We start from the raw sequence: 24,719 nt of genomic DNA, 5'->3' as shown, positions 1-24,719 counted from the left end.
AATGTTAACAAATTCAGATAAATTGAAATCATGTAACTTTTCTCATCATAATGCAATAAAAGTTTTAACTAGATATTTCAGAGGTAAATTTTAAGTTTTACAATGTTATTCATAGCCTGTGGGACTCTTAAAGTTATTATGTTTTGTATTGTGATTTTAATGCCAATATGTGACCCCGTGGATAAGCAAGAAAAGAAAGGTTATAGCTGGATACTGGTATGTTAGAGTGCTGAGTTGACAAGGGATGGATTTTTCTGGCTAAGCGGCTGGTGTTCTCATGCTAATTATATTACCCAAAATCCTGCTTGCAGTGTCCCAAAAGTAAAACTAAAGGTGTCCCCTTTAAGTTGGTTTCTGACTAGTCAATAAAGTTACCAGTGGCCAATGCTGGTCAGGGAGATAGAAGTGGGACTTTTAGGACTCCCAGGAAGTGACAGAAGGAGGAAGAGGGGATTTCACCATGAAGAGGGTGTAGGAGATGGACAGGTGCAGGGGAAAGAGTCTGTCCCCAGGAGGGCTTGCCCAGCAGAGAGCAGGGTTGCAAACATAACATATAGATTTAGTAAATATTAGCTCAGGAATATCAGAGGGGAGTGTGTGTTAACCACATGGAGTTAGGAAGTAGCCCAACCACTGAGCTGTTGAGGTATTTAAAATATAAGGCTGTGTAAGTGTGCCTTTCTTTTGGGAATCCAGAAAACTGAGGAGGTAGAGAGAAGTGCATACCAGACAGAAGTATAGAGCGGATTAATATACTACTACAGCACAAGCCAGTAAAGCAGCATTACTTCATGGCTTCCCTTCACTTCCTGCTGTTAGGTTTCTCCCTTGAGATCTTCTTTAACTTCCCTTCATGATAGACTATAACTAAGCTGAAATAACCATTTTTCTCCCCAAGCTGGTTTTGGCCATGGTCTTATCACAGCAACAGAAACCATAACTAAGACAAATACCTATTCTTCTATCTGACCTTTACATGTCTTTATTTTTATCTTACACTTACATTAACCTTTTGCAGATTACACATTCATTCCTCTTAGAAAACATGAGAGAAAGCATGGCTCCTTTGCTCCTTGCAGACAATTTCAGGAAATACATCCCCACACCTCCCAGGTAATAATCCTGCTCTATATAGTCAATCTTACAGGTCTCACTTTACTAGTTCCTAATTTTGTTTTCAACTTCAAACCTGTATGTCTACCTCTGGAATTTCTCATTGCATATAAACCAAATTTAGTATGTCTCCAGAAATGAACCTTAATTGATACTCAAATTCTATTCTTCATCCAAATTCCTACAATAGTAATGAAACACCTAACTCCAAATCAGAACTGTCATTCTGGATTTGGCTGATTCACCACTCGATCCATTCAACAGCCAACTTCAGTTACTTTTTACTTCTCTCTCTTAAAATTTTCTCTCTCCAACTAGTATTATTTTATCTTTTTGTCATCACCATTACTGTTCAGGCATGATACACTCATCTCTAGATCACTCCACCTGATTTCCAATTTTGCTCCATGTCAGGATAGGTGACACTGGAGTGCAGACTTCTTTTCATGGCACTCTTTTATGTATAGTTCTCAGGAAAAAGTGCCAAGAAAGGCTCCCCACCACACCACTCTTTCCTCTTCCCATCTTCCCTTCTGGTTCCCCTGAACAGAAAAATCCCATACAGGAAGGAGGGGGAGGAGACACCGATGGTAAACAAGTCCTGTATGGAAAAGCAGAAACTTCCAAGATTCTTCAAGGTCCCTTCCTAGTTTTTAAGAAGTAAACAACTGCTGGGAGAGATTCTAAGCTGCTCACCCTTTTGAGGAAGCTCTGGAACCTGTCCAGCTGCTTATAAGTTCTGCAGAGCTCTAAGAATGGAGCTTTCATCATTCACCCACGTTACACTGGACATCTGTTGATGCAACTGCTTGAGTCATCTGTTCCTAAAAAGTAGTCCCTTCTAAATACTAACCCTGTTTTGGCTAGTTTTTATTTCTACTTGACACAGCTAATGTCATCTGAGAGGAGGGAAACTCGATTGAGAAAATTCCTCCATGAAATCAGGCATACTTGAAAGCCTGTTGGGCATTTTAATTAGTGATGATGATGTGGGAAGGCCCAGCCCTAGAGGTACCATCTCTAGGACAGCTGGCCTGCGTTCTGTAAGAAAGCAAGCTAACTATGAGGAGCAAGCTAGTAAGCTGCATCATCTCCTGTCTCCAAGTTCCTGCACTGACTTCTTTTCATGAGGAATAGTGATGTGGAAGCTTAAGTCAAACTAACCTTCACCTTCCCAAGTTGCACTTTGCCATGGTGTTTCATCACAGCAATAGAAACCCTAACTAAAGACAAACCTCCCCCACTCCAAAAACACCTCACTGGTTCACCAAGGTAGATAATCAATCATCACTTGATCTAATCATGGGTTCAATTTCTGGAATGGGTGGACCCCCTTTGCAGGAGAGACACACTGTTACAATGTCTGCTTTTAAAACTGCTATTTGGGTTTCACACTTGCGTTTCACACACACAAAAAAATTATAAACAAAATGAAGTGTGGCATGTGACTAAAACAGAATTTCCAACAGTTCCTGATATGGTCCTAAACATTTGTCAGTCATTTTGTGTATGTATAGTAATCTCAGCACTGATGCTTATAAAGCCAAAATACTCACCAATTCTGAAAATGTTGAACAATCTTTATTCCCACAGTACCAAATATTCAGCCAAGATTTAATCCTTTTTATGTAAAAACTTAAAAGTATACCAGTCTATCTAGTATGCACACATCTCACCTTTATTAAATGGTAAAACCATATGCATACCAAAGAATTGTTTTAAAACAAACTGTTTATAAAGAAGGTACAGAGAAACACTAACACTAAGCTTCAAGTCACCGAAGTAAAATTTGACTGTCAAATACTAGGGAAGGAGGGAAAAAGGTATATTCTCACCAGCTAGCTGAAATACAAACCCGTTCCTATCTACATAATTAGTCGCAAGTATAAATCAGGCACAAATGACATACCATATACAAGGGGAAAAAATCTTCAATGCATGATCATTTAACAACAAAAATCCTCAACCAAAATTACTTTCTGCTGGCAAAGAATAAGGCCAGCATTCTATTGCATATACTTCTTTTTATCATGTCAGAAATAAACATTTAAACAAACAACACCCTGTCCCTCAAAGAAAGGAAGAAAGAAAGAAAGGAAGGAAGGGAGAGAGAAAGACAAAGACACTATGCCTGAAGATATTTAAAGAGAAGACAAAAAGAAAGTTGTTTTATTTAATTACTAATATATAAACTGTACTATGGCATTTATAGTTTCAAAAAGAAGGGAAATTAAACTTATTTTTAAAGAGACCTTAGATAAACATCTAGGAAATAAATTTAAGTTCATAGTCACAATAGCCTCCAACTATTGAATGTGAACATTCCTACAAACTAATTCCTTTAGAGATATAAACTAGCTACATATTAAAATCCCAAATTACTGATTTTTGTTAAAAATCTAACTCAAAAAACAGTGACACAAAGAGAAACCCAGTGACAGCCTGTATTTTTAGTGACACCCAAAGTTTAGCCACCTCCTAAGTTGATTCAAAGCCACTCTGTAGGGCTCTCTGCTTTGTTCTTCTTGCACAAATTAGGAAAAAGTAGAAACATTTCAGAATACCATACTCACACACCACACACACACGCACACACACGCACACTCACACACCACACACACACACCACACACGCACGCACACTCACACACCACACACACACACGCATGCACACGCACGCACACACACACACCACACACACGCACACACACATGCACACACACACATGCACACACACACACGCACACACACACACCACACATACGCACACGCACACACACACGCACACACCACACGCACACACACGCGCACACACATGCACGCACGCACACACACATGCACACGCACACACACACACACACACACACATGCACAGAGCTAGCCCTGGCTCTAGTTGCTAAACAAGCCCAAACAACCTTCTTACTCTCAGACTTACTCTACTGAGATCCACTACCCAGGAAGGAGCCATAGAGGTTTTGTTTTTGTTTTTGTTTGAAAGAAAGAAAGAGAGAGAGAGGAAGAAAAAAAGAAAGGAAGAAAGGAAGGAAGGAGGGAAGGAGGGAAGGAGGGAAAGAAAAAAGGAAGAAACAATAAACTCAATCTTGCTGTTCCCCAATTAAAAAAAACTTTCAATGAAGTCAGATGTGGTAACACATGCTTTTAATCCCAGCACTTGTGAATCAGAGACTGTAAGTTTAAAGTCAGTCCGATTTATAAAACGAGTTCTAGGCTAGCCAAGGATACTTTCTTAGTGAGATCTCGTCTCTAAAAAACAAACAAACAAACAGGCTGGAGAAATGGCAACCCAGTGAAAGAGCAATGGCTCCTCTTCCAGAGGACCTAGGCTGAGTTCCCAGAACCAACACAGCAGCTCACAACCTTCTGAAGTTCCCTCTAACACCCTCTTCTGGCTTCTGCATGAACATATTTACACAGACAAAACACTCATACACATAAAATAAAAATGAATAAATCTTTAAACAACAACAACAACAATAACAAAACCTTTTCAATTGCTTTTAATTCATCTAAGCCTCATACAACAGCATACAATACAAAACTGTACCCTTCCTCATATGTAATGAGGAAATGTTCCTCACTGGTGCTTGCTTACTCTGGGCCTTCAAGTTACTTCCTCAGTCTTAATGAAAACATAGAGCAGCACAGATTTCTAGGGTGGGAGCAGTCTGTGCCCTGAAGAGTATTTCCAGCACCCAGTATCTCTTTGCAACATCTCAGTACCACACAGGTACTGAAACCTTTCTCCATGCATTGCTTTAAACAAGAGAACTTCATTTCTGCTTCCTGTATTTTCTGTCTCATTCCTTACACTTGAATTACTAATTAACCCCAATAATCAGGTTGCATAGCTGGCTCCTTACCACTGTCACCTCAGCATAACTGTTTTGACTTATCAGAGAAGCCTGTGTAATTTACCTACATAAACTTGCACCCACTTCTATTCTATCTTCAGCCCAGCACTTAACAGAAACAATGTAAACACTCAAAAAGACAGTGCTGTAAGTCTGCATAATGTCAGTGTTTATGGGATAACCCGCTTCCTGGCAGGGCTGTACCATTTTACACACAAGGTAACAGCAGCACAAACTAGGTATTACTCTGTTCTGTATTCTGACTGACCCATTCTAATGTACCATTAATTCTTTCCTTTGAAAATACTGATGACATTTCTGTCAGTTATAAATGATTTATATTTATTCCTTGTACTTCAACAAAAATAGCCTCAAGCTAGAACACTCTTCAGTATAGTACAACCATGTGATCTGTTCCAAGTGCTGACCAACCCACAGCTGAAACTAGCCGTTCCAACAGGGAATCATTACTTGTTCTCTACAGTGCACCAAGGGCTCACCATTATGTTCAGTCTTTAAAAGGAATACAAAAAGATCAATAATTTGAATTAAAAAAAATAAAAGGACAGGAAAAAAGTATGACTCTGGTTACTTCAAAAACAAAATATTGTCATTAATGAAGCATGACCATGTAATTTGTATAAATCAACAAGCTTCCAGTGTCTTCCTGTGAACTGGTACAATGCAGTCTGGTTAACTTTACACTTTTAAACACCTGGAGAGGCATCTGTAGTCCAGCTGTGTCCACACAACTCCAAGGAATCTGCATTTGTTTTGTCACAAGGGCCTTTTCAGTTACAGCTGAAGTAATTTTTGGTATCAGAAATCTGTACCTTTTCTAAGACTATTAATGTAGCTCATCTCTTCAAAATTGTCTTTGCTCTATATTTGCAGTATGCGCATAGACTTTTTTATAAAATCACTGATAAGTCACTGAAGTATTTATTTCCATAAGACCTTGTAAGTTAAGCATGTGAGAGTTCACAGAGCAATGTGCATGTGAGACAGACACCAAGACATACCAGTTGTGCACCATGAGCTTCTGCACAGCCAGAAGCGCATTGTAGCGAACCTGCTGGTCTTCATGGTGCATGTGGTTCATCACCAACTGTTTTCCGCCGAGCTGCTCAATAACCCTGCAGAACAGAAAAGGCTTGGTGAAGATGTCATTTCTTTTAAATTGATACAGGTTATAAGTGGAAAGTCCAATTACCAAATGCCCAAAGGATTTCTAAAACAAAAGTTACAGCTAACTGAAGTAAGCTATCATTCCATCTTACATCACTCTCAGTGAATTACAGACTATGGTTGAATGAGAATAGACTACATAGGTTCGTGAATCCACAGCTGATGAAATTATTTGGGAAAGATAGGAAATGTGTCACTAGGAGCAGGATTACGGTTTCAAGAGACTTGTGTCATTCCCACCATGCTCTCTCTGCCCCCAGTCCTGAATGGAAAGATGAAAGTGCAATACAAACATTGAGTGCCTACAATATGTCAGCCACTGTAATTTGAAATGTTTAGTCAGAAGTATCACATTAAGCAGGTAATTTACGGTAATTGCCAAATACAGAGAACATATATAAATCCATTACAGCATTGCAGGTGATGATCCAAAGATACACAGCCCATGTTCTTTAGTGTGGCAAACCCTGCTGCTTGCCTAATAATGGTAGGGGCTGTTCCTGGTCAGTCCACTCTCTGCCCCGTCATCAAAGCAATCTTTGCAAAACCTTCAGTATCATTTTCCCCATTTAAAGTTCAGTGACTCTGCTCTTTAACAAAGGTACCAAAATCCTTACCATTACCTTTCACATACTTTGAGCTCCTATTTGGCTTCAAAGAAAAGGGGCTTATACCCTGTCCTGTGCTACTATTACTCTGGGAGAAAGTAGTTTAGCTGATACATGCGTTTTCTCCAAGTGTCACAGCCTCTTGAACTTGGAAACCTACACAGTACTTTAGCATATACTCATGAACCATTTTAAACAGCAGAATTTAAAAAAAAAAAAAAAAGAGACAGAAGATGCAAGCATGGCAACAAACAGACCATATAAACAGCACTTGTTTGTAATAGAAGAGAGAACACAAGAAGGCAGAACTCAACCTTGTTCTACCTTAGCTGGAATGTGTCCATCAGGGACTCAATGTTTTCCATGGCTCTACTACACATGTTCATGAATGACTGCAGAAGTGGAGTATTTATATGAGCCTTAAAATGATGTAATTTTAGCAAGTAAGCAAATTCACTAGTTTGAAATCCATGAACAATGAAAATCAGCGATAAACTTCAGAAAGCTGTCATATTACATGTATAATTATAAGTATAATGAGCATAATATGAGGCACTGGGCTAACTGACAAAGTGGAAGAAAGCACTTCATGCAGGTTTCTGTGAAGAGCTTCATGAAGCAACGCTCAGAGCCCAGGACAAAACCAACATTCAAGAGAATATCCATCACTTAACATATTTTACTTTTATCCACAAATGCATGATAAAAAGCATAAAGAGTAATGTATGTATAATTTAATATAATAATTGTAATGTTTGACATATTGCTAACAGCAAGTTTTAACAGTGTTTATTTTAAATGTAACAGTGGATTCCTAAACTATGTTAAATAACCAAAATATAAGTTAAGGATAAAAGAGGCTATGTTTTCCTTCCTACAAGATTAAAAAGAAACAGTAGCACTTCCTGACACTGCTGAAAGAAGATTATGAAAATGAAATTCTCACATAATAGTGGCTGGGAGTCTAAATTCATTTGCATCATAATGTTTTTAAAACCTCATAAATATACACTTTATCTCCTTCTGTCTATTTCAGGGGATGGCAGAAAGTAATCAAAATATACACCAGTTCATTCTGTTTTCACAACAATGAAAATTCAGAACCCAAGCAAATGTCAGTTTAACAACAAAAAGTAAAGTAAAAGAGAGTGACAAAGCATGAGCAATGATGCGGCCAGTTTCCAAAAGCCAGAGAGGCGATCTGAGAAGTCACTGTGACTATGGTGCTAAAGGCTCTGCTTCTAGTCACACTTTCTACAATCAGCATCTGTAATAGTCAGAACTATAATTTTTGGGTTTGCTATATAAAAAGTGTGTACTACTATAAAAATAATTTATTTGCATGTGCTATGCTAAGCTTTGCATACTGAAGACCCATGTACCTGATGTAAAAATCCATATCTTAAGAGAGCAAACATGAGTTCTCTGGATAACTCTCTCCAGATTGATTATGCCCTGCTGAATGGTGAATACTTTTCCTCAACAAGTAATCATTTTCAGGAGTTTACAGTCTAATTTTAAGAAAAAAAACAGAACCAGGTCATCACTGTTACAAAGTTTTAACAAACTATAACAAAGACTTGGACATTAGTGTTTTAGTTTCAAGACAGTCTACAGTGATTTATCAGCTTTTATAAAATAATCTTATATATCCATCAGTATTTCTACTCACAACTTACAAGAACTTGAGTCTGATTCAGCAGCCAAAAAAAAAAAAAAACTGACAGAAAGGCAGGAGCAGTCTGGAAGCTGGAGAGGCATTTTTGAAAGCTGTCAAGATTAAACTGCTAATTCAGACAGCCATGATGCAAGTATTGTTCTAGTCTGTTCATGCCCAGACCTGACCCTGAAGCCTGCTGCTGCTCTTTCCTTCCCGACCCATTCCTATGGAAAACTTAAGCAGGAACATCTACCTTGATGAGCTCAGGCCATGGGGGTGTGCCTAAGTGTATGGACTTGGGAAAGGGAGCACTGCCACCTTAACCAACTACAGTGAGGGTACAAAATGTATGCTTTCTAAAGTGATTTCGTCACCTCTATAAAGATGAGTTTTGATACTGAATTGTTTTAAGAAAAATAAAATTAAAAGCCCATTATGTCATTCCAGGTTTTGCAGGTACACTAGCCCCTCGTAAAGAGCTTGAAAGGGTGTTCAAATTGCTGACATAATACTAATTATGCAAGATATGAGTGGAGGACTCGTTATATCCAGCAGTTAATGCTATATGAATGAAGGGGTTCCTAGTATTAAAACTGTCACAAGTGTAAATATGACCAATCTACTATTTGAACTTATTGAGGACAATTTTGAAAGGGCTTGGAGCTAGAGATGGAAACCTTATATGCTAGGCACATGCTCTGTCACTAAACCCCACAGCCCAATGACAATTATTAAATTTATAATTTCGGAGCAATAACTGTCTGCTATGTTTTTTTTTCTGAATTCATAAAACAGGCTGCTGATTCAAAAGTGTACGTTCTAGCCACAAAAGCAACTATAAAAATAACATATAAAATACCAAGAATACCAAGAAAACAAGGCCCTCTAAATCAACATGATCAAAGCTCATATAAACTCACAGAGACTAAGGAACCGTGCACATGATTTGCATGGGCCTATACCGGGTCCTTTGTGTGTATATATCATGGCTTCCAGTTTAGTTTTTTTATACGATTCCTAAGGTGCCAAAGAGTGGGTTTCTGTTTCTATACATTCTCTTTTTCTTCTGTTTGCTTGTTTGTTCAATTACGATGTGTCAGTTTTTGTTTTATCTTACTATATTTTATTATCATCCTTTAGCAGCCTGTTAGCCTTCTAATGGGAGAAAAGAAGTGGATATGGATGGGAGAGAAGGTGTAAAACAACTAGGAGGAAGAGAGATAGGAAATTATGACGAGGATGTTACATGAGAAAAATCTATTTTCAATAAAAGGAAAAAATGAAAATAAAACAGACAGACATATAAAGCAAGTATAAACAGCAATCCACTTTGGCACCTGTTATAAACAGTGAGTGCTGTTGAAGGGTTGGGAGGTTATTATAAAACTACACCTTTCTAATCAGACATGTAACAAACTCCCCCCGTCCCTCCTTCCTTTTATTTCTTCTGAATTTGATCCCTCAAAACTTCAAGGTCTTTGCTGGGATTCTTTTCACTGAACCAGAAGAAAATGTCCACTACTTGTTCTTTAGGGCTATCTAATAAATGAGGCAACTATTTTTTGATAATGACTTTTAAATGAATCCTGGCATTTTATGATGACATCTTAACAGCTGTGATTACCACAATAAATTAAGCCCATCATCCAAATATCATCATCAAATGTGAGATACCAAAGCAATTTTCTTCCTTCCTTCTTTCCTTCCTCCCTTCCTTCCTTCCTTCCTTTCTGTCTTAAGTTGCTTAGCTTGCTTTTATTTATTTATTTATTAGGGTATTTATTCCTTTTTTTTTTCCTTTTTCTTTTAAATTGGTTATTTTCTTTTATTCCCTTCCCGGTTTTCCCCCCTCCCAGAGATCCCCGATCCCCTCCCCTTCTCCTGCTTCTATAAGGGTGTTCCTCCACCCATCCATCCACTCCTGCCTCCCCGCTCCCAATTCCCCTACACTAGGGCATCTGTTGAGCCTTCATAGGACCAAGCACCTCTCCTCCCACTGATGCCTGACAAGGCCATCCTCTGCTACATACGCAGCTGGGTTAGGTTGTATCCATGTGTACTCCTTGGTTGGTGGCTTAGTCCCTGGGCCCTCTGGGGGGTCTGGTTGGTTGATATTGTTGTTCTTCCTATGGGGTTGCAAACCCCTTCAGCTCCTTTAGTCCTTTCTCTAGCTCCTCCATTGGGGACCCCACACTCAATCCAATGGTTAGCTGTGAGCATCTGCCTCTGTATTTGTAAGGCTCTGGCAGGGTCTCTCAGGAGACAGCTATATCAGGCTCTTTTCATCAAGCATTTCTTAGCAATTTTCTAAGATTGCAGAGAAATGAATTTAACATGAAAGATTATTCTGCATCTTAGAAGATAATTTGTGAAGAAAAGAATGAGAACAACAAACAAAGTGGTGGGGCTGCATCTGACATAGGAAGCGCCTGTGTTGCTGAGTATAAGCAGAAAGCTAGACAGCCTTCTGCTGATTTCCTACACCAAGAGACATTCCATATTTCTGCTTTTGTTGGGAACATGCCAGTCAACTGTGTGCCTAATAAGGTATTGAAAGCCTTCAGATTCTACTTTGCCAAATAAACGTATCATTGTTTTACTGTCAGTATATCTAAGTACATTTAATTATATAACCACACCTCAATATTTTGAAATGCATTATTATATTACTACACATCTACTATAACTTTTCCTTACAGACTCTGTATTTAATTTTATAGTTTATAACTGCAGTCAATACCGACCTCTCATTCATGTCCATAACTATAAGTAATAAGGGAAAACAGTGTTAGAATTAAAGTTTGTAAACACAGGAATCATTTAATGAGAAACTTATAATAATCTCCACTGACAATTACACAAAACTATTAATGCAAGTATATTTATATTTTTATAGTACTCATTTTAACTGAGTTCATTTTCTTCATTAGCTTCTCTATTTAATTACTTTGATTTGGTAAAGAACATTACTTTGGATTGTTTCAAGAAATCAAAATGAAACATAGGTTTGTCTTTGTCTTTTACCGTTTGCCTCGGGGATAATGCCGGACATATTCTCCAACATCATGAGCAGCAACAGCTAAGACTTGTGGATCATCTGATACCTCCAGAAGTTTTGTCAAGATTCTGAAATAAATTTAATTCAGACATATCAAGCTGTTTGTTTGTAGCACTTTTCAAACCTTTATATGTATATACAGGTTACCCCCAGCTTTATAAGCAATTCCAAAAACATAACCTAAGACTAGATAGGTCACAGGTCTAGGAGAAAACCTACTGCTATCATTCTGTTCAAGATATATGGCAATAAAATGACTCCTAATAACATATTACTATAATCATCATAAGTCAGTGCCTTGCTCAGCTCACATCAGAGAAGCTTCCTTTAGCTGTGCAGAGAGTGAGAGACTCTGGAGCACTAAATCCTAAGTAGTATGTCTTCATCAAACCCCTGTCCTCAAGGCCCAAGAATCTATGAGGAAGAGGAGGCAAAAACACTGAAAGAAACAGAGGTGATGTATGGCTCCAAGGAAAACAGTATCTTCCAAGTACAGCAGGACTGGTGTACATATGAGGTCACAGAGACTATAGCAACACACATAAGATCTGCACAGATTCAAGCCAGACAGAGTGCCAGCAATCAGAGTTGGGAACAGACACAGGGTCCTACCTCTAATCAAAAAGCTATTTGTAATTAATATCTGCTGGCAAAGGGAAAAATCTACTCCCAACATGTTTTAAAACATGTTTTAAGTCATGGTCTTTATCACAGGGACAGAAACCTAACTAAGACAGACAAAGACACACACACACACACACACACACACTTTTTACAGGTCATCTAACTTTTCTAAGACACTCAAGTATTATTCTCCCTTAAAAATTGCTACTTAAAGGAGGGCTCAACAGATGACTCAATGAAAGAGGTGGTCCTCCCCTGGGAAGAACACAACAGTAGGTTGTCCAATGACAATCAGCTCTGCAAACAAACTTGCAAGTAACATTATAAAGACTGAAGAGACTATATTTAGGATTATTTATTTACATACATATGCATGCATAGCAACTTAGTAAAAAAGAAGCTATGAATTTGAAGGAGAACAGGGAGGAGTATTGGGGAGGTCTTGGAGGAAGGAGTAGGGGATATAATTATATCATAATCTCAAAAACAAGCCTATGGTTGAGTACTTACTGCTTTTGGGGAGGACTGGGGTTTAGTCCCTAGCACCCACCCACATAGTGACTCACAACTGTCTGAAACTCTAGTTTCAGGGGATCTGACACCTAACCTCAACAGGCTTCTGCATGTACATGGCTACACAAACATGTAGGTACGCTTAGCTCACAAATATACAAATGAAATAAATATTAAGTAGAAAACAATGAAAACCATTTAGTTTGTTCACATATAAACCACCTGCTCACAAAATATGAGCTTTCTAAAATGGTTTACTAGGAAACAACTTAAATCATAGTATCTTTGCTTATTTACCAGAATTAATAAATGTTTACTTGTAATAGAATACTAAGTTTTCTAGAATTTTCTGTTATTTTAAACTGAATGTAATGCTCCATCTCTATAACCTCATCACTGGAAGGGAGAAGCCAAGACGAGGAATCCAAGAGTTCTAAGTCAGCCTGAATCAAGAAAACAAAAATAACCCCAAACTCGTTCAAATATACAAAAGCTGCTTAGTTTCTAAACCCCATTTATCTCACATTTGCTAATACTAAAACTTAAAAGTCTACCTATAAAACTTCTGCAACCATCTCAACGTGTCATCTACCTGAAATCTATAAGTGATAGGAGTACAAATGAAGACACTGTCAATCAGAGGGTCATTTTATTATACACACCTTCTACCTTCTGGATTAACTGAGAAATCTGGATTCCCAAATCCCCAGAAAAAAAAAAAGTATGATAGTAATACATATTCATTTTCATACTGATGTACGTACATACTTCACAAATCATTTTTGATGAAATAAAACTCAGAAGTTAATGAGTCTCAGGATATAACAAGTGTTGAAAATGAATCAAATTATTATCTGCTGCCTGCCTATCCATATTCTACACATAACAGCACATTGACAATAACTCCTTCAATGTAAACACATGAAAATCTAGAAGATAAAAACAAAATATACATTCAGCTTTATATTTTTGAATACTCCAAATTGTCCATGTTCTTCTTTAAATTATTTATTTTATTTTCATTTTATGTGTATGGATGTTTTACCTGAATGTATGTCTATATACCATGTGCATGCAATGCCTGTAGAAGCCAGAAGAGAGAGACAGAATCCCCAGAACTGGAGTTTTAGAAAGCTGTGAGCTGCTAACTAAAAGGAGGACTCCATGATACAGTTTCCATGAGGTCATCATCAATGATGGGTTAGGCTTCACAATGATGTAGTTGTTTCAGAGTTACCCACACTCCTGGAAGCAACCTCTCCTCCTATAATTTATAGGATTCTAGAGATGGGGCATTAGCCCATGCTGTGCAAGCCAACTAAATGAACTCATCAGTTCACTAAGCTAGACTTTGATGGAATGGTACTCTGGACTGTCACTAGAGTACTCTTTGGGATGAGTAAATATTTGTTTGCATCTCAACAGGAAAAGTTAGCACAACTCTGCACCCAACACAGGTTGTGATAAAACTAAAGGTAACTTTGGGAAGAGCAATTGCACTGCCTTTGCTTTGAACTGCAATCTGAGGATGGACCATCCATGAAGGCAGTCTCAGCAAGGAGCTTCTCTCTCCCTGTGTGGAATATGGTATCTTGTTATAGCAGAATTACATGGGCCTTCCTATGCGGAGCAAGATGTATAACTAACACTAAGCCATTTGAAGTTGGGGTGTCTATTACAGAAGCCATAGATGGCTGTCTTTTAGGTAATATCTAGTAATGTCCCTGCTTGGTGAGTAGGGTCTGTTCTGTGAGTATGGGAACATGCTAACAGTTGTTCAAGGTCTAGAGTATATGCTACATTCTTTGAAAATAGCAAATATGGGACAAAATTGCCAGCAAGCAGTAGTTACTCATGGCAGTAGCAAGCTGCTACTATGTGTAATAAAATATACAACTGAGCTTGGCATGGCTACGCAGCAGAAGCTCCCTTATACAAGGAAGGAACTCCAATGGAGAAAAGACATATGGCTATCACCCTCCATTTCAGCCACTAATTTGATAGGTAAGTCGTATATAGGAGAGGATAACATTTCCTATAGCTGAAGATTTCTGAGAGACCAAAAAGGAAAGGATGCACATCAGATCTGTCTTCAAGAACTCCCATGCTATGATGTGGAACCCACTGGAAGAACTAAATAAAGAAGGGAAGAAAGCAAAGTAAAAGTGATGTCTTCAACTTTTTATACAAAAAAGGAAAAATTACATGATTCTTTGTGCAGGTGAAAACCTTAACAATGGGCATGTGCAGGAAATCATGATAATTAGAGATTTTTGCCTCTGAACTGCTTAATTTGGCAAAGTTTGTGAAGCAAGAATGGACAAAACCACTCAGAGCCAGACTAGTGAGACTGTGGGACATGGGAACAAATGATAGCTTTTATCTGTGTACTGTGGAAGCAGAGAAAAAGCAAGGTGATTACTCTTCCTTCCCTGAGACTGAGGTTCACTGACTGTAATGTTAATGCAATATAGGAAATTAACTGGGTAAGGTGGCACATACCTGTAATTCTAGCATTTGAGAGGCCAAGGGAAGAGACTCATAAGTTCAAAGGTAGTCAGAATTATACAGCAAGACCCTGTATTAAATGTATAAAACATGCTAGCAGAAGGTGTGCTGAGGGTGAAGAAAATATATGAGGATATTCTTTGTGCTCAATTTTTGTAACTTAAAACTGTTCGAAAGTGCTCTAAAGTTTAAGTCAATTTTGAAAGTGTATGTATTATATGACACTGTGTGTGTGTGTGTATGTGTGTGTGTGTGTGCGCGCGCGCGCGTGCGCGCACACGCATGTGCAGAGGAGGGAAGAAATCAAAGAAAAAGAGAAATTTTTAGGAACATTTTATAATCCGAGTGTACTGGCTGGTTTTGTGTGTCAACTTGACACAGGCTGGAGTTATCACAGAGAAGGGAGCTTCAGTTGGGGAAGTGCCTCCATGAGATCCAGCTGTGGGGCATTTTCTCAATTAGTGATCAAGGGGGTAGGGCCCCTTGTGGGTGGTGCCATCCCTGGGCTGGAAGTCTTGGGTTCTATAAGAGAGCATGCTGAGCAAGCCAGGGGAAGCAAGCCAGTAAGAAACATCCCTCCATGGCCTCTGCATCAGCTCCTGCTTCCTGACCTGCTTGAGTTCCAGTCCTGACTTCCTCTGGTGATCAACAGCAATGTGGAAGTAAGCTGAATAAACCCTTTCCTCCCCAACTTGCTTCTTGGTCATGATGTTTGTGCAGGAATAGAAACCCTGACTAAGACACCGCGTTTGACCATAAATCCTTTGTGATGATACCAAAAGTAGAAGGAACCAATCAATACAAGTCAAAAGTAAACTTTGATTTTAAAGCTTTTGTCCTTCAAAGGAGACTATCAAGGAAATAAGAAGGCAGTATATAAAATTAGACAAATATTTCCAATCAAATATCATGATGATTTGCAGCCAAAAAGTTCAGATGTCCTCCTCCCAAAGAAACTTACAAAGGTCAACTCATCATTTGAGCTTTTACTTAGAGCCTTTGTCAGGCTATCAGCATGTTCTCCTGTAAACTGGGGCAGAGAGGAAACCACAGCTTTCTCATAATCATAAGGGTAAACAACTGAGAGTCAACAGTGCATTGTGTTCCTAAAGCTATGATGCCTGGTGGTTAAGTGTTTAAATAAATTTTCAATATACAATGAGGTTTCTTAGTATGCAACCCCATTGTAAGTTAAGGAGCATCTGTATTAAAAAACCCTTATAACAAAATACCAAAAGGCAATCCAATTAAAAAAAAAAAAAGAAAAAAATAGAAGCTAAGATCGAAATAAGTGCTTTTCCTTAGACAATAAGACAAAAGATCAGTGAGTATAAGAAAAGATACTTGACATAGTTAACCACCAGGAAATAAATCCCAGTGTGTGTGGGAGGGCGTGGCAGTGAAATATAACTACATACCCTAAAAATACTTAAAATATAAGGCCCATATCCAAATAATTACAAGTCTCAGTATTCAGTAGTACAGAGCTTGCCTAGTATAAATGAAGCCCTGGTTCAATCCCCAATTTTGGCTAAATGGTACAAAAACCAGAATCCTTTTTTTTTAAATATTTATTTATTTATTTAATGTATGCAAGTACACTGTTGCTGTCTTCAGACACACCAGAAGAGGGTATCCAATCTCATTAAAGATGGTTGTGAGCCACCATGTGTTTGCAGGAAATTGAACTCAGGACCTCTGGAAGAGCAGTCAGTGCTCTTAACCACTGAGCCATCTCTCCAGCCCAGAAACCAGAATCCTTATATAATGATGGTAGGAATATAAAGCTGTATAGCCACATTGGAAACTAGTTTGTGAATTCTACAAAGAGTTAAACATAGTTACTATATGTCTCAGCATCCCACTACTAGACTGGAATTCTGGATTGCACAAAAAAGGGCTGAACAAAGAATCCATCCCTCTCTGCCTTTTTTTTTTTTAAATGTGTTTGGGTATTTTGTCTACATGTACATCCAGTGCCTGCAGACACCAGAAGAGAGCAGTCAATCCTCTGGAACTGGAGTTACCGACGGTATGAGCCATCATGTGGATGTTGGGAATCAAATCTGAGTCCTCTGGAAGAGCAGCAAGTGCTCTTAACCATTCAGCCATCTCTCCAAGCTCCCAGCCTCCCTTGACTGCAAATGCAACATGACTAGGTGCCTCACGCAAAACATATGAAAATATATGTTCCCATATCAACTAAGTACATATTAAGTACACACAGTAAGTACTACTAGTAAAATCACTATTCACAGTCAAAGGCAGAACGAACTCTACTGTCCATGAGCTTGTGCATTAAAATAATCAATGGTCTTGTTTGTACACTGGAGTACTCTTCATCCACCTGAAGGAATAAGTTCTCATAAACACTTCAACGTGGATGAACCCTGAATACACAGTTAAATGAAAGATACCAGTGTCAAAAGGACAAAAAAGACATGATGGGGAGAGAGATTTGTACAAAGAAGACAGGTGAGTTAGAGATGAGAGGGAAAAAAGACAGGGTGAGGGTAAAAGCAATCAGAATATGTACAAAATTTGTCAGAAATTTAATAGATTTTAAAGACAAATAGATTATTACATTTACATAAGATTTCTGTAATGAGCAAATTCATAGAAGCATAAAAAGATGAAAGGTTAGTTAGGGCTAAACAAATGAGTTGTGTGAAAAGGTAATAGCTAGGAGCATTGAAATTTCTTTTTGAAGTGATAAAAATGTGTCAAAAATGAGAGTACTAGTAGTTCTGCATTACTGTAAATATAGTAAAAAAATCATTAAATTATATTTTTTAATAGATTAATTATATGTTATATAAGTATTTCACTTAAAAAGGAATTTGGTCATGTTATCATGAGAGAATAGAGCTACAGAACCCAAAGGGAAATGCTATTTTGGTCTTTTCTGTGTGCATACATGCCCAGAGACCAGAGACAGCCATATGGGTATTTTTCTCTTATCACTCTCTGCCTATGTATGCCCTTGACAGTCTTCCACTGAACATAGACTTGCCAGGTTTTTGGTTTGGTTTGGTTTGGTTTGGTTTTGGTTGTTGGGTAGATTGGCTGCTGATAAGTTCTGGGGATCTCCCTGTCTCTGTCCACCCTGCCACCTCTGATCACACCACAATGGAGGTTACAGGTGCATGAGACCACATCCAGCTTTTTATGTATGTGCTAGGGATACTAAAGACTGTGCAGCAAGTACCACACTTAGCCATGGAGTTACATCCCTAACCTAGGAAGTACAATTTTCAATTAGATATTACACAAAAGGGTACATTTTGATTCCTACCTAACAACCATAATTCATGACCATAACTTTGGATAGATTGCAGATCAAAATATAAGGTCAAATAACAAAGCTTCTATAAAGAACATAGTTTAAAAAGATACTGTCATAGTGTAAAATGCAATTAATAGGTTGTTTCAATGTAGAATCTTTTATATACTTGAGATTTATTAATTGCCATAGCCAACCTTGGAAACACTATTTAGTAAGGATCTTCCAAAAGAGAAAGGAAGAGAAGAACAAGCAGGCAGAGATCGGTAACACACACCTGTAATCGCAGCATGTGGGAGGCTGAGTCAGGAGGATTGTCATGAGTTCCAAGTCAGGCCTAGGCTACAGGAAAAAAGGGGACACTGAGGAAGAGCAGAAAAGGAAAAAAGAAGAAAGAGAAAAACTTTTTTTTAAAAAAAAGATGGAATATAGCCTAGTGAGCAGAGAACTTACCTGGCAATGCTCTAGGTCCTAAGGTTAATCCCAGTACCACAGAAAAAAAGTCAAAATAAAAATACATGGCTATCTCTGTGCCCTGGGTAGGCAAAATCTTAACCAAGACACAGAAAAGCACTAGCCATATATAGAAATATTAGGAGATTGAATCTCTTAAAATCAATAGCTTGTGTTGATTTATCAAGGTCACAGTTAAACAGTAAAATGGCATGAAACAAAAGGTAAAATAGTGTCAATGAGTACATGACAAAAAAGATCATGTTCAGAATATCAAATTCCCATTTAAAAAAAAAAGTTCATCAAATTGGCAGGCACTTCTCTTGGAGAAGGTAAACCCCTAACCGATCAAAAGCATAAAAAGCATTCAACACATTACTTAGCAAGAAAACATAAATTAAAACTACAGAGCACCTAATAATATAGCTAAATGTTGGTGATGATCTGTATAACTATAGAGCAGAACATAGGATCCAAACTTACTTTAAGAGTTCATAGTTCTTCTCATTTAACCTCACAGCATTTTCTCTCCAAAACTTCTCGGACTTGTGTACAGGACTCCATTCCAACCTTCCAGATTTAAGTTCTGAACTGTATTCATCAAACGAACTATAAAATTATTTAAAAATTCCAGTTATAAGAATCTAAGGGCTACTACAAAATTAAACAAATTAAAATATGACTTAGTTACAAAGACTGAGTCTGGGTTTTATACACACTTAAAATCCCAGCACTTGAGAAGCAGAAGCACTCAAGAATGTATGCAACTTGGTAATCTCAAGTATCTAACGGTTTCTACATTGAAACAAGCTATTAATTGCTATTTATACTATGAAGTATCTTTTTCCACTATTTTACTCATAGAGGCTTCGTTACGTCTTTCTGGGTCAAGGCCGATTTGATCTATATATCCCGTTCTAGGCCAGGCAAGAACTACAACAACTTCTAGGCTACATAGTAAGACCCCGTCTCAAAAACATAACAAGAATAACAACTAGAAAGACTCACTGCCCTCTAAATATTAACCACTACTATAAACTTCAACAGTTTAATCACCAGCAAATCATAGGAACATCAATTTTGGCATGTCCAACATTGCCAAAATTGAATGTTTGGTGTGAAATATTAAAATCATTACTTGCTACCAAAAATCTTTATTCTCAATTAATATATGAGTATGTATTAGTTTATATTAGAAAAATGATAATTTCTACCCTGAGAGTCAGTGTAAATTGCCAAGTCAGTAGATATATTATTGTAAACATATATAAAAATCAGATAATCTTAAAATAAATGTTAAGGTACACTATTATATCACAAAAACAATATCACACATGTACTCATATAAATACAAAGTATGACTATTAATATAAACATGATTTGTTGAAACAATCTTTCAAAATTAAAAGCAAAAATTCTACATGTTAACAAACTTTACATTGTAATTCAAAACTCAGTAATTAAATGTATGCAACTTGGTTGTTTTTAAGTGTGGTTTATATACTGTGAGTTGATTTGTCAACTTGATGAGATCTAGAATACACTGAGACATACCTTCTGCCACAACTGTGGGGCTTATCTTGACTGGGTTAATTGAAGTTTCTGGTTTGAAAGTGAAATGGCCCGTTTAGTCTCATCTTCAACATTTGGTCCCTAGGTGGGGTGCTATCTGAGATGACTGTGGGATCTTTAGAAGATGGAGTCTTGAAGAAATAGGTTACTGAAGATGGACCTTGAGGCTTTTAAGATTCAAATTTCCTGTTCACCATCTGCTTTCTGAATGCAGATGTAATGTGACCCACCAGAGGCCTGTTGCTGCCTTCCAAAGTCTTTTTCATCATTGACTTTCTTATCCCTTGACAACTGTAAGCTAACAAATACTTTCTTCCTTAAATTGCTTTTGTCGGGAATTTTATTACTTCATCACAGCAACAAGAAAGCAATGAAGACAAGGCACAAAGATTTGTGCATTTTTAAATGGCACTCATCCTTATGGTGGGGTCCTGGACTGCATAAAAAGGAGAAAGTGACCTCAACAAAACCATTCATCCCTTTCCGACTGCAGATACAATATGATCAGCTGTCACAAGTTCCTGTCACCATGACTTCTACACCCGAAAAGAAGGCACACACTCTGGAACTGAGTCAAAATAAACAAACCTTTTTCCTTTGTCAGGAAATTTTATCACAGGAATTGATGGACCACCCTGACTCCATGTTAAGGGTGGATGCCATTTTGTTATAAGATTAGAACAATACTGCAAAATTCAAGATGACTATGCCTTAGCCTATTGCTGGAATCTGACATGATCCCCACCCTCTGGAGTTTGATTCATACCTTGAATGTACCCAGATGATAAGATGTTCTGCCAAATCATTTTGCAATGTTCAGCTAAGCTCCAGGGTAACCAAAACCCCTCTGGAAATCTCCCAACTCCTGAAAACTCCCTAGCCTTGTAGTTTTTTACACTATATAAAGCCTACTTTTCCTATGTTAAATGCTATTTTTTCAGACCCCGCTTTAGAGAGTTAGCCATGTCTGACAGAAAATAAAGCTTGCTTAATTTGAACAAAGATTTTGGGTAATGGTCTTTACTCTCATTTGGTGGGATTAACACTACTCTCATTCAGTGTGAGTAGAAGGATGAGAAAAATGAAAACAGATATAGGCCAACTATATTACTCAACTAGTGTTCTATAAAGAAACTGATGGGAATCTCTCCAAGTAAGAATAACCAAATGCTCTAAGCTACAGTTAACAATGTAGTATGTTTCAGCAGAAAACAGAACAATGTAGGAAAATATGATTTTCATACTTTGTAATCAATTCAAATCTTCTTTAACAGTTATATAACCTACCATACACACCAATAGGGTCCAACCACTCAAGAGACTGAGGCAGGATCACTTCTGTCTAGGAGTTCAAGGTCAAACAAATCTTTAGTATATGGCAATTTTAAAAAGCATGTTAACTCCAGGATAGGTGGTCCATATCTCTCGCCCAGCAGAAGTCACAGATCTCTTAGTTCCAGGTCTATACAGTGAGTTCCTGGACAGCCAGGGCTACAGGCTGAGATGATGATAACATACCTAAGGTCTTGGACGCTTTCACCAAGTTTTTCCAAAAGAAATTTGATGTCTTCACTGATATCTTCATCATCATACTTCTGCTGCTCCAAATTCTCCAACTGTTTCAGGACTTTGCACTGAATCATAGCCAAAGCATACTCTTGGCGAGTTTCTCTTTCTGTTGATTTTTCTAAGAAATTCTGAGTTAAAATGAAAAAAGAGACATGAAGAAAGCACATGATATATGCAGACATCCATACTTCTTTACACCTTCCTTTGAGTTTCCCATTTAACCAGTACTTTTAAAAGGTGACTATCTATAATCATATAATCAGAATCCTACCTCTGAATATGAATTACCTCTAGTTTAAATCTGAAATGTCCTCCAAAGGTCACTATTATAAAGTTTAGCTGCCAGTCTATAGTATTTTTGTGACATGGTAGAATTATTAGGAGATCCACTCTCCTTGAAGAAGTCAGATCATCAGTTACTGTCTCCCCGAGTTCCCACATCCTCTTCCAGGTTTACCCTGGAGAGTCCCCTTACTTCTCATACATGCCTTTCCCTCAAAGAGCTAGAGATCCCCAAGGCCAACAACCTGTGTGCCAGGCTAGTCTGATGTCCCCAGTCTATGCCACAGCTAACATGTAGGCTTCCTCCAAGACACACTCCCTGTATCCATTTATGTCACCCAATTCAGAATCCAGACATCTCACATCCTCAAACCCACCACCCTTGCCTGCATAACAAAGGAGTTCTAGGCTCCAGCCAGGATCCTTTCTACCAATTCCCCAAGCCACAGAACTCTTCATATCACAGCCAACATTTCTATCCAGCAAGATCTACCTCTCCATACTCGAACCTTCAAACAAGGAGCACATCCTGTACACCAGACCAGTACCTTCTGTCACCTGACTTCATTTCACCCAGTTCATTTCTACCCTCCAGACACAACTCATCAGAATATCCACTCTTCTGGCCACAATCTGCTCTGTCCATAAGAAACTCAGAACTAACAGAAGAGGTCCTCATGCCTAGAGTCAATTCTAAAAGTACCAGAAATATGAAAGAGCAACCAAATATCTTCTCTCCAAAAGCGACCAGTCCTGTAGAAATCAATGTTTATCAATGTTTATCAATGATAATTACCTAGGTGAACTCTAAAACACAGAATTAAAAGGTCATAAACCTCCTCAAAGAATTTAGAGTTTAAAGAAGACACAAAGAACCAGCTCAGTGAAATCAAGAAGAAAGAACTTGAGAATAAACACCTGAGTGATGTCCAAGAAAACACAAACATAAGTTTGAGAATTGGAAAAGACTAATTAAAGACTTGAGAACTGAATCCAATCAAGAGATAAAACAATGAAGATGGAACTGAAAAAGCCAACAGTTCAACTAGAAAATTCAAAGGAAAGCCTTAAAAGTAAAATGAATTAAACAGAAGATAGAGGACCAGGACTAACAGAAAAAATAAGGGATTTAGGGCAAATAAGAAATCTTTAAAAAAAAAATCTAAAAACACAGGAAAGGACAGATAGGAAATGTGACACCCTAGGAAAAAAGCAAACCTCTGACCCTGCAGTGATGGCGCACACCTTTAATCCCAGCACTTGGAAGGCGGTAGCAGTTCAGGGCCAGCCTGGTCTACAGAGTTAGTTTCAGAACAGCCAGAGCTACACAGAGAAACCCTGTCTCGAAAAACCAAAAAAAAAAAAAAAAAAAAAAAAAAAAAAAGCAAACCTCTGAATTATAGACATAGATTAGGAAGAAAAATCCCAAGTCAGTGGCATAAATCTAAAAGAAATGGATATAATTAAACTAAGAACAAGTTAATTTAAATAGACCCATAATATATGAAGAGACTGAAATAAATATAAAAGCCTCTTCTAGCTTAAAAAAAAAAATCCAGAGTTAAATGAATTCACAGCAAACTTCTATCAGACATTCAAAGATGTACAATAAATCCTTCTTAAACTATTCAAAATACTAAAAACAGAAGGAGCATGCCCAATCTCCTTCTACAAAGTCAGCATCACTCTAGTAACCAAACCAGGTAAAGACACAACAAAAAAAGAAAACTGCAAGCCATTGTCCCTGATGAGCACACGCAAAATACTGTGAAAATAACCATTCTCCAAAAGCTATTTACAGATTTGAAACAATCCCAATCAAAAATCCCATCTCATTCTTCATAGAAAAAGAAAAAGAAAAAAAAAAACTATCCTAAAACTCATACAGAAACCCAATAGCCAAAATCATCAGCAAAAAAAAAATGTGATGGAGGGATTACCATTCCAGGCCTTACATTTGTCCTGACATAGATTTACTCATATACACTTGCATGTACCCACAGCAGTTAGGATGATTCCAAAAGACACCTCTTTGGAATGTTAATAGCATTATAAGCATAGACAAACATGAAGGCTTCCTGGGTGAGTCACACTTCCAGAGGCAGCCTTTACCCCTCAAAGCCAATACTGGTACTGTTTTTGCCTGAGCTCTTTATAACTATCTGCATTCAGCTCCCATGGGGATCTTGGGTCTTAGGGCTCTTGGACCTCAACTATGGCCAGTCTTACATCTCTCAGCCTGGTCTATCCTGGCCCTTAACGCTTTGACAACTTCTAGGAATTTCTTCAGTGACCACGGCCTTCGGGTCCTCTTCTTTGAGAACGTCTGATAAACATTTTTCAGTTCTTGCCATCCATCTCTTCATACCTCACAGATGCTGCCATTGCTGTGTTATTTCAAAGGTTTCTTTCTTGGT

The 24,719-nt window shown here is 37.9% G+C and overlaps 1 protein-coding gene across 3 annotated transcripts in view; it reads right to left on the bottom strand.

Moving 5' to 3' along the window:
* The window catches only part of Atp6v1h (ATPase H+ transporting V1 subunit H), a 97,311-nt gene that overhangs the window by 15,821 nt on the left and 56,771 nt on the right, over nt 1–24,719 (bottom strand). For all 3 annotated transcript variants that reach the window (XM_031366764.1, XM_031366765.1, XM_031366766.1), the window contains 4 exons: nt 21,970–22,148; nt 19,363–19,488; nt 11,465–11,566; nt 6,007–6,120 (listed from right to left, as the gene is read on the bottom strand). In XM_031366764.1, coding sequence (XP_031222624.1) covers nt 6,007–6,120; nt 11,465–11,566; nt 19,363–19,488; nt 21,970–22,148 — 521 coding nt within the window. The remainder of the gene's footprint in view (nt 1–6,006; nt 6,121–11,464; nt 11,567–19,362; nt 19,489–21,969; nt 22,149–24,719) is intronic.

Source organism: Mastomys coucha, unplaced genomic scaffold (genome assembly GCF_008632895.1).
Source record: "Mastomys coucha isolate ucsf_1 unplaced genomic scaffold, UCSF_Mcou_1 pScaffold14, whole genome shotgun sequence".
Taxonomy (NCBI): domain Eukaryota; kingdom Metazoa; phylum Chordata; class Mammalia; order Rodentia; family Muridae; genus Mastomys; species Mastomys coucha.
Note: the sequence above shows the minus strand (reverse complement) of the source record. Positions and strands in the feature narration are given on the sequence as shown.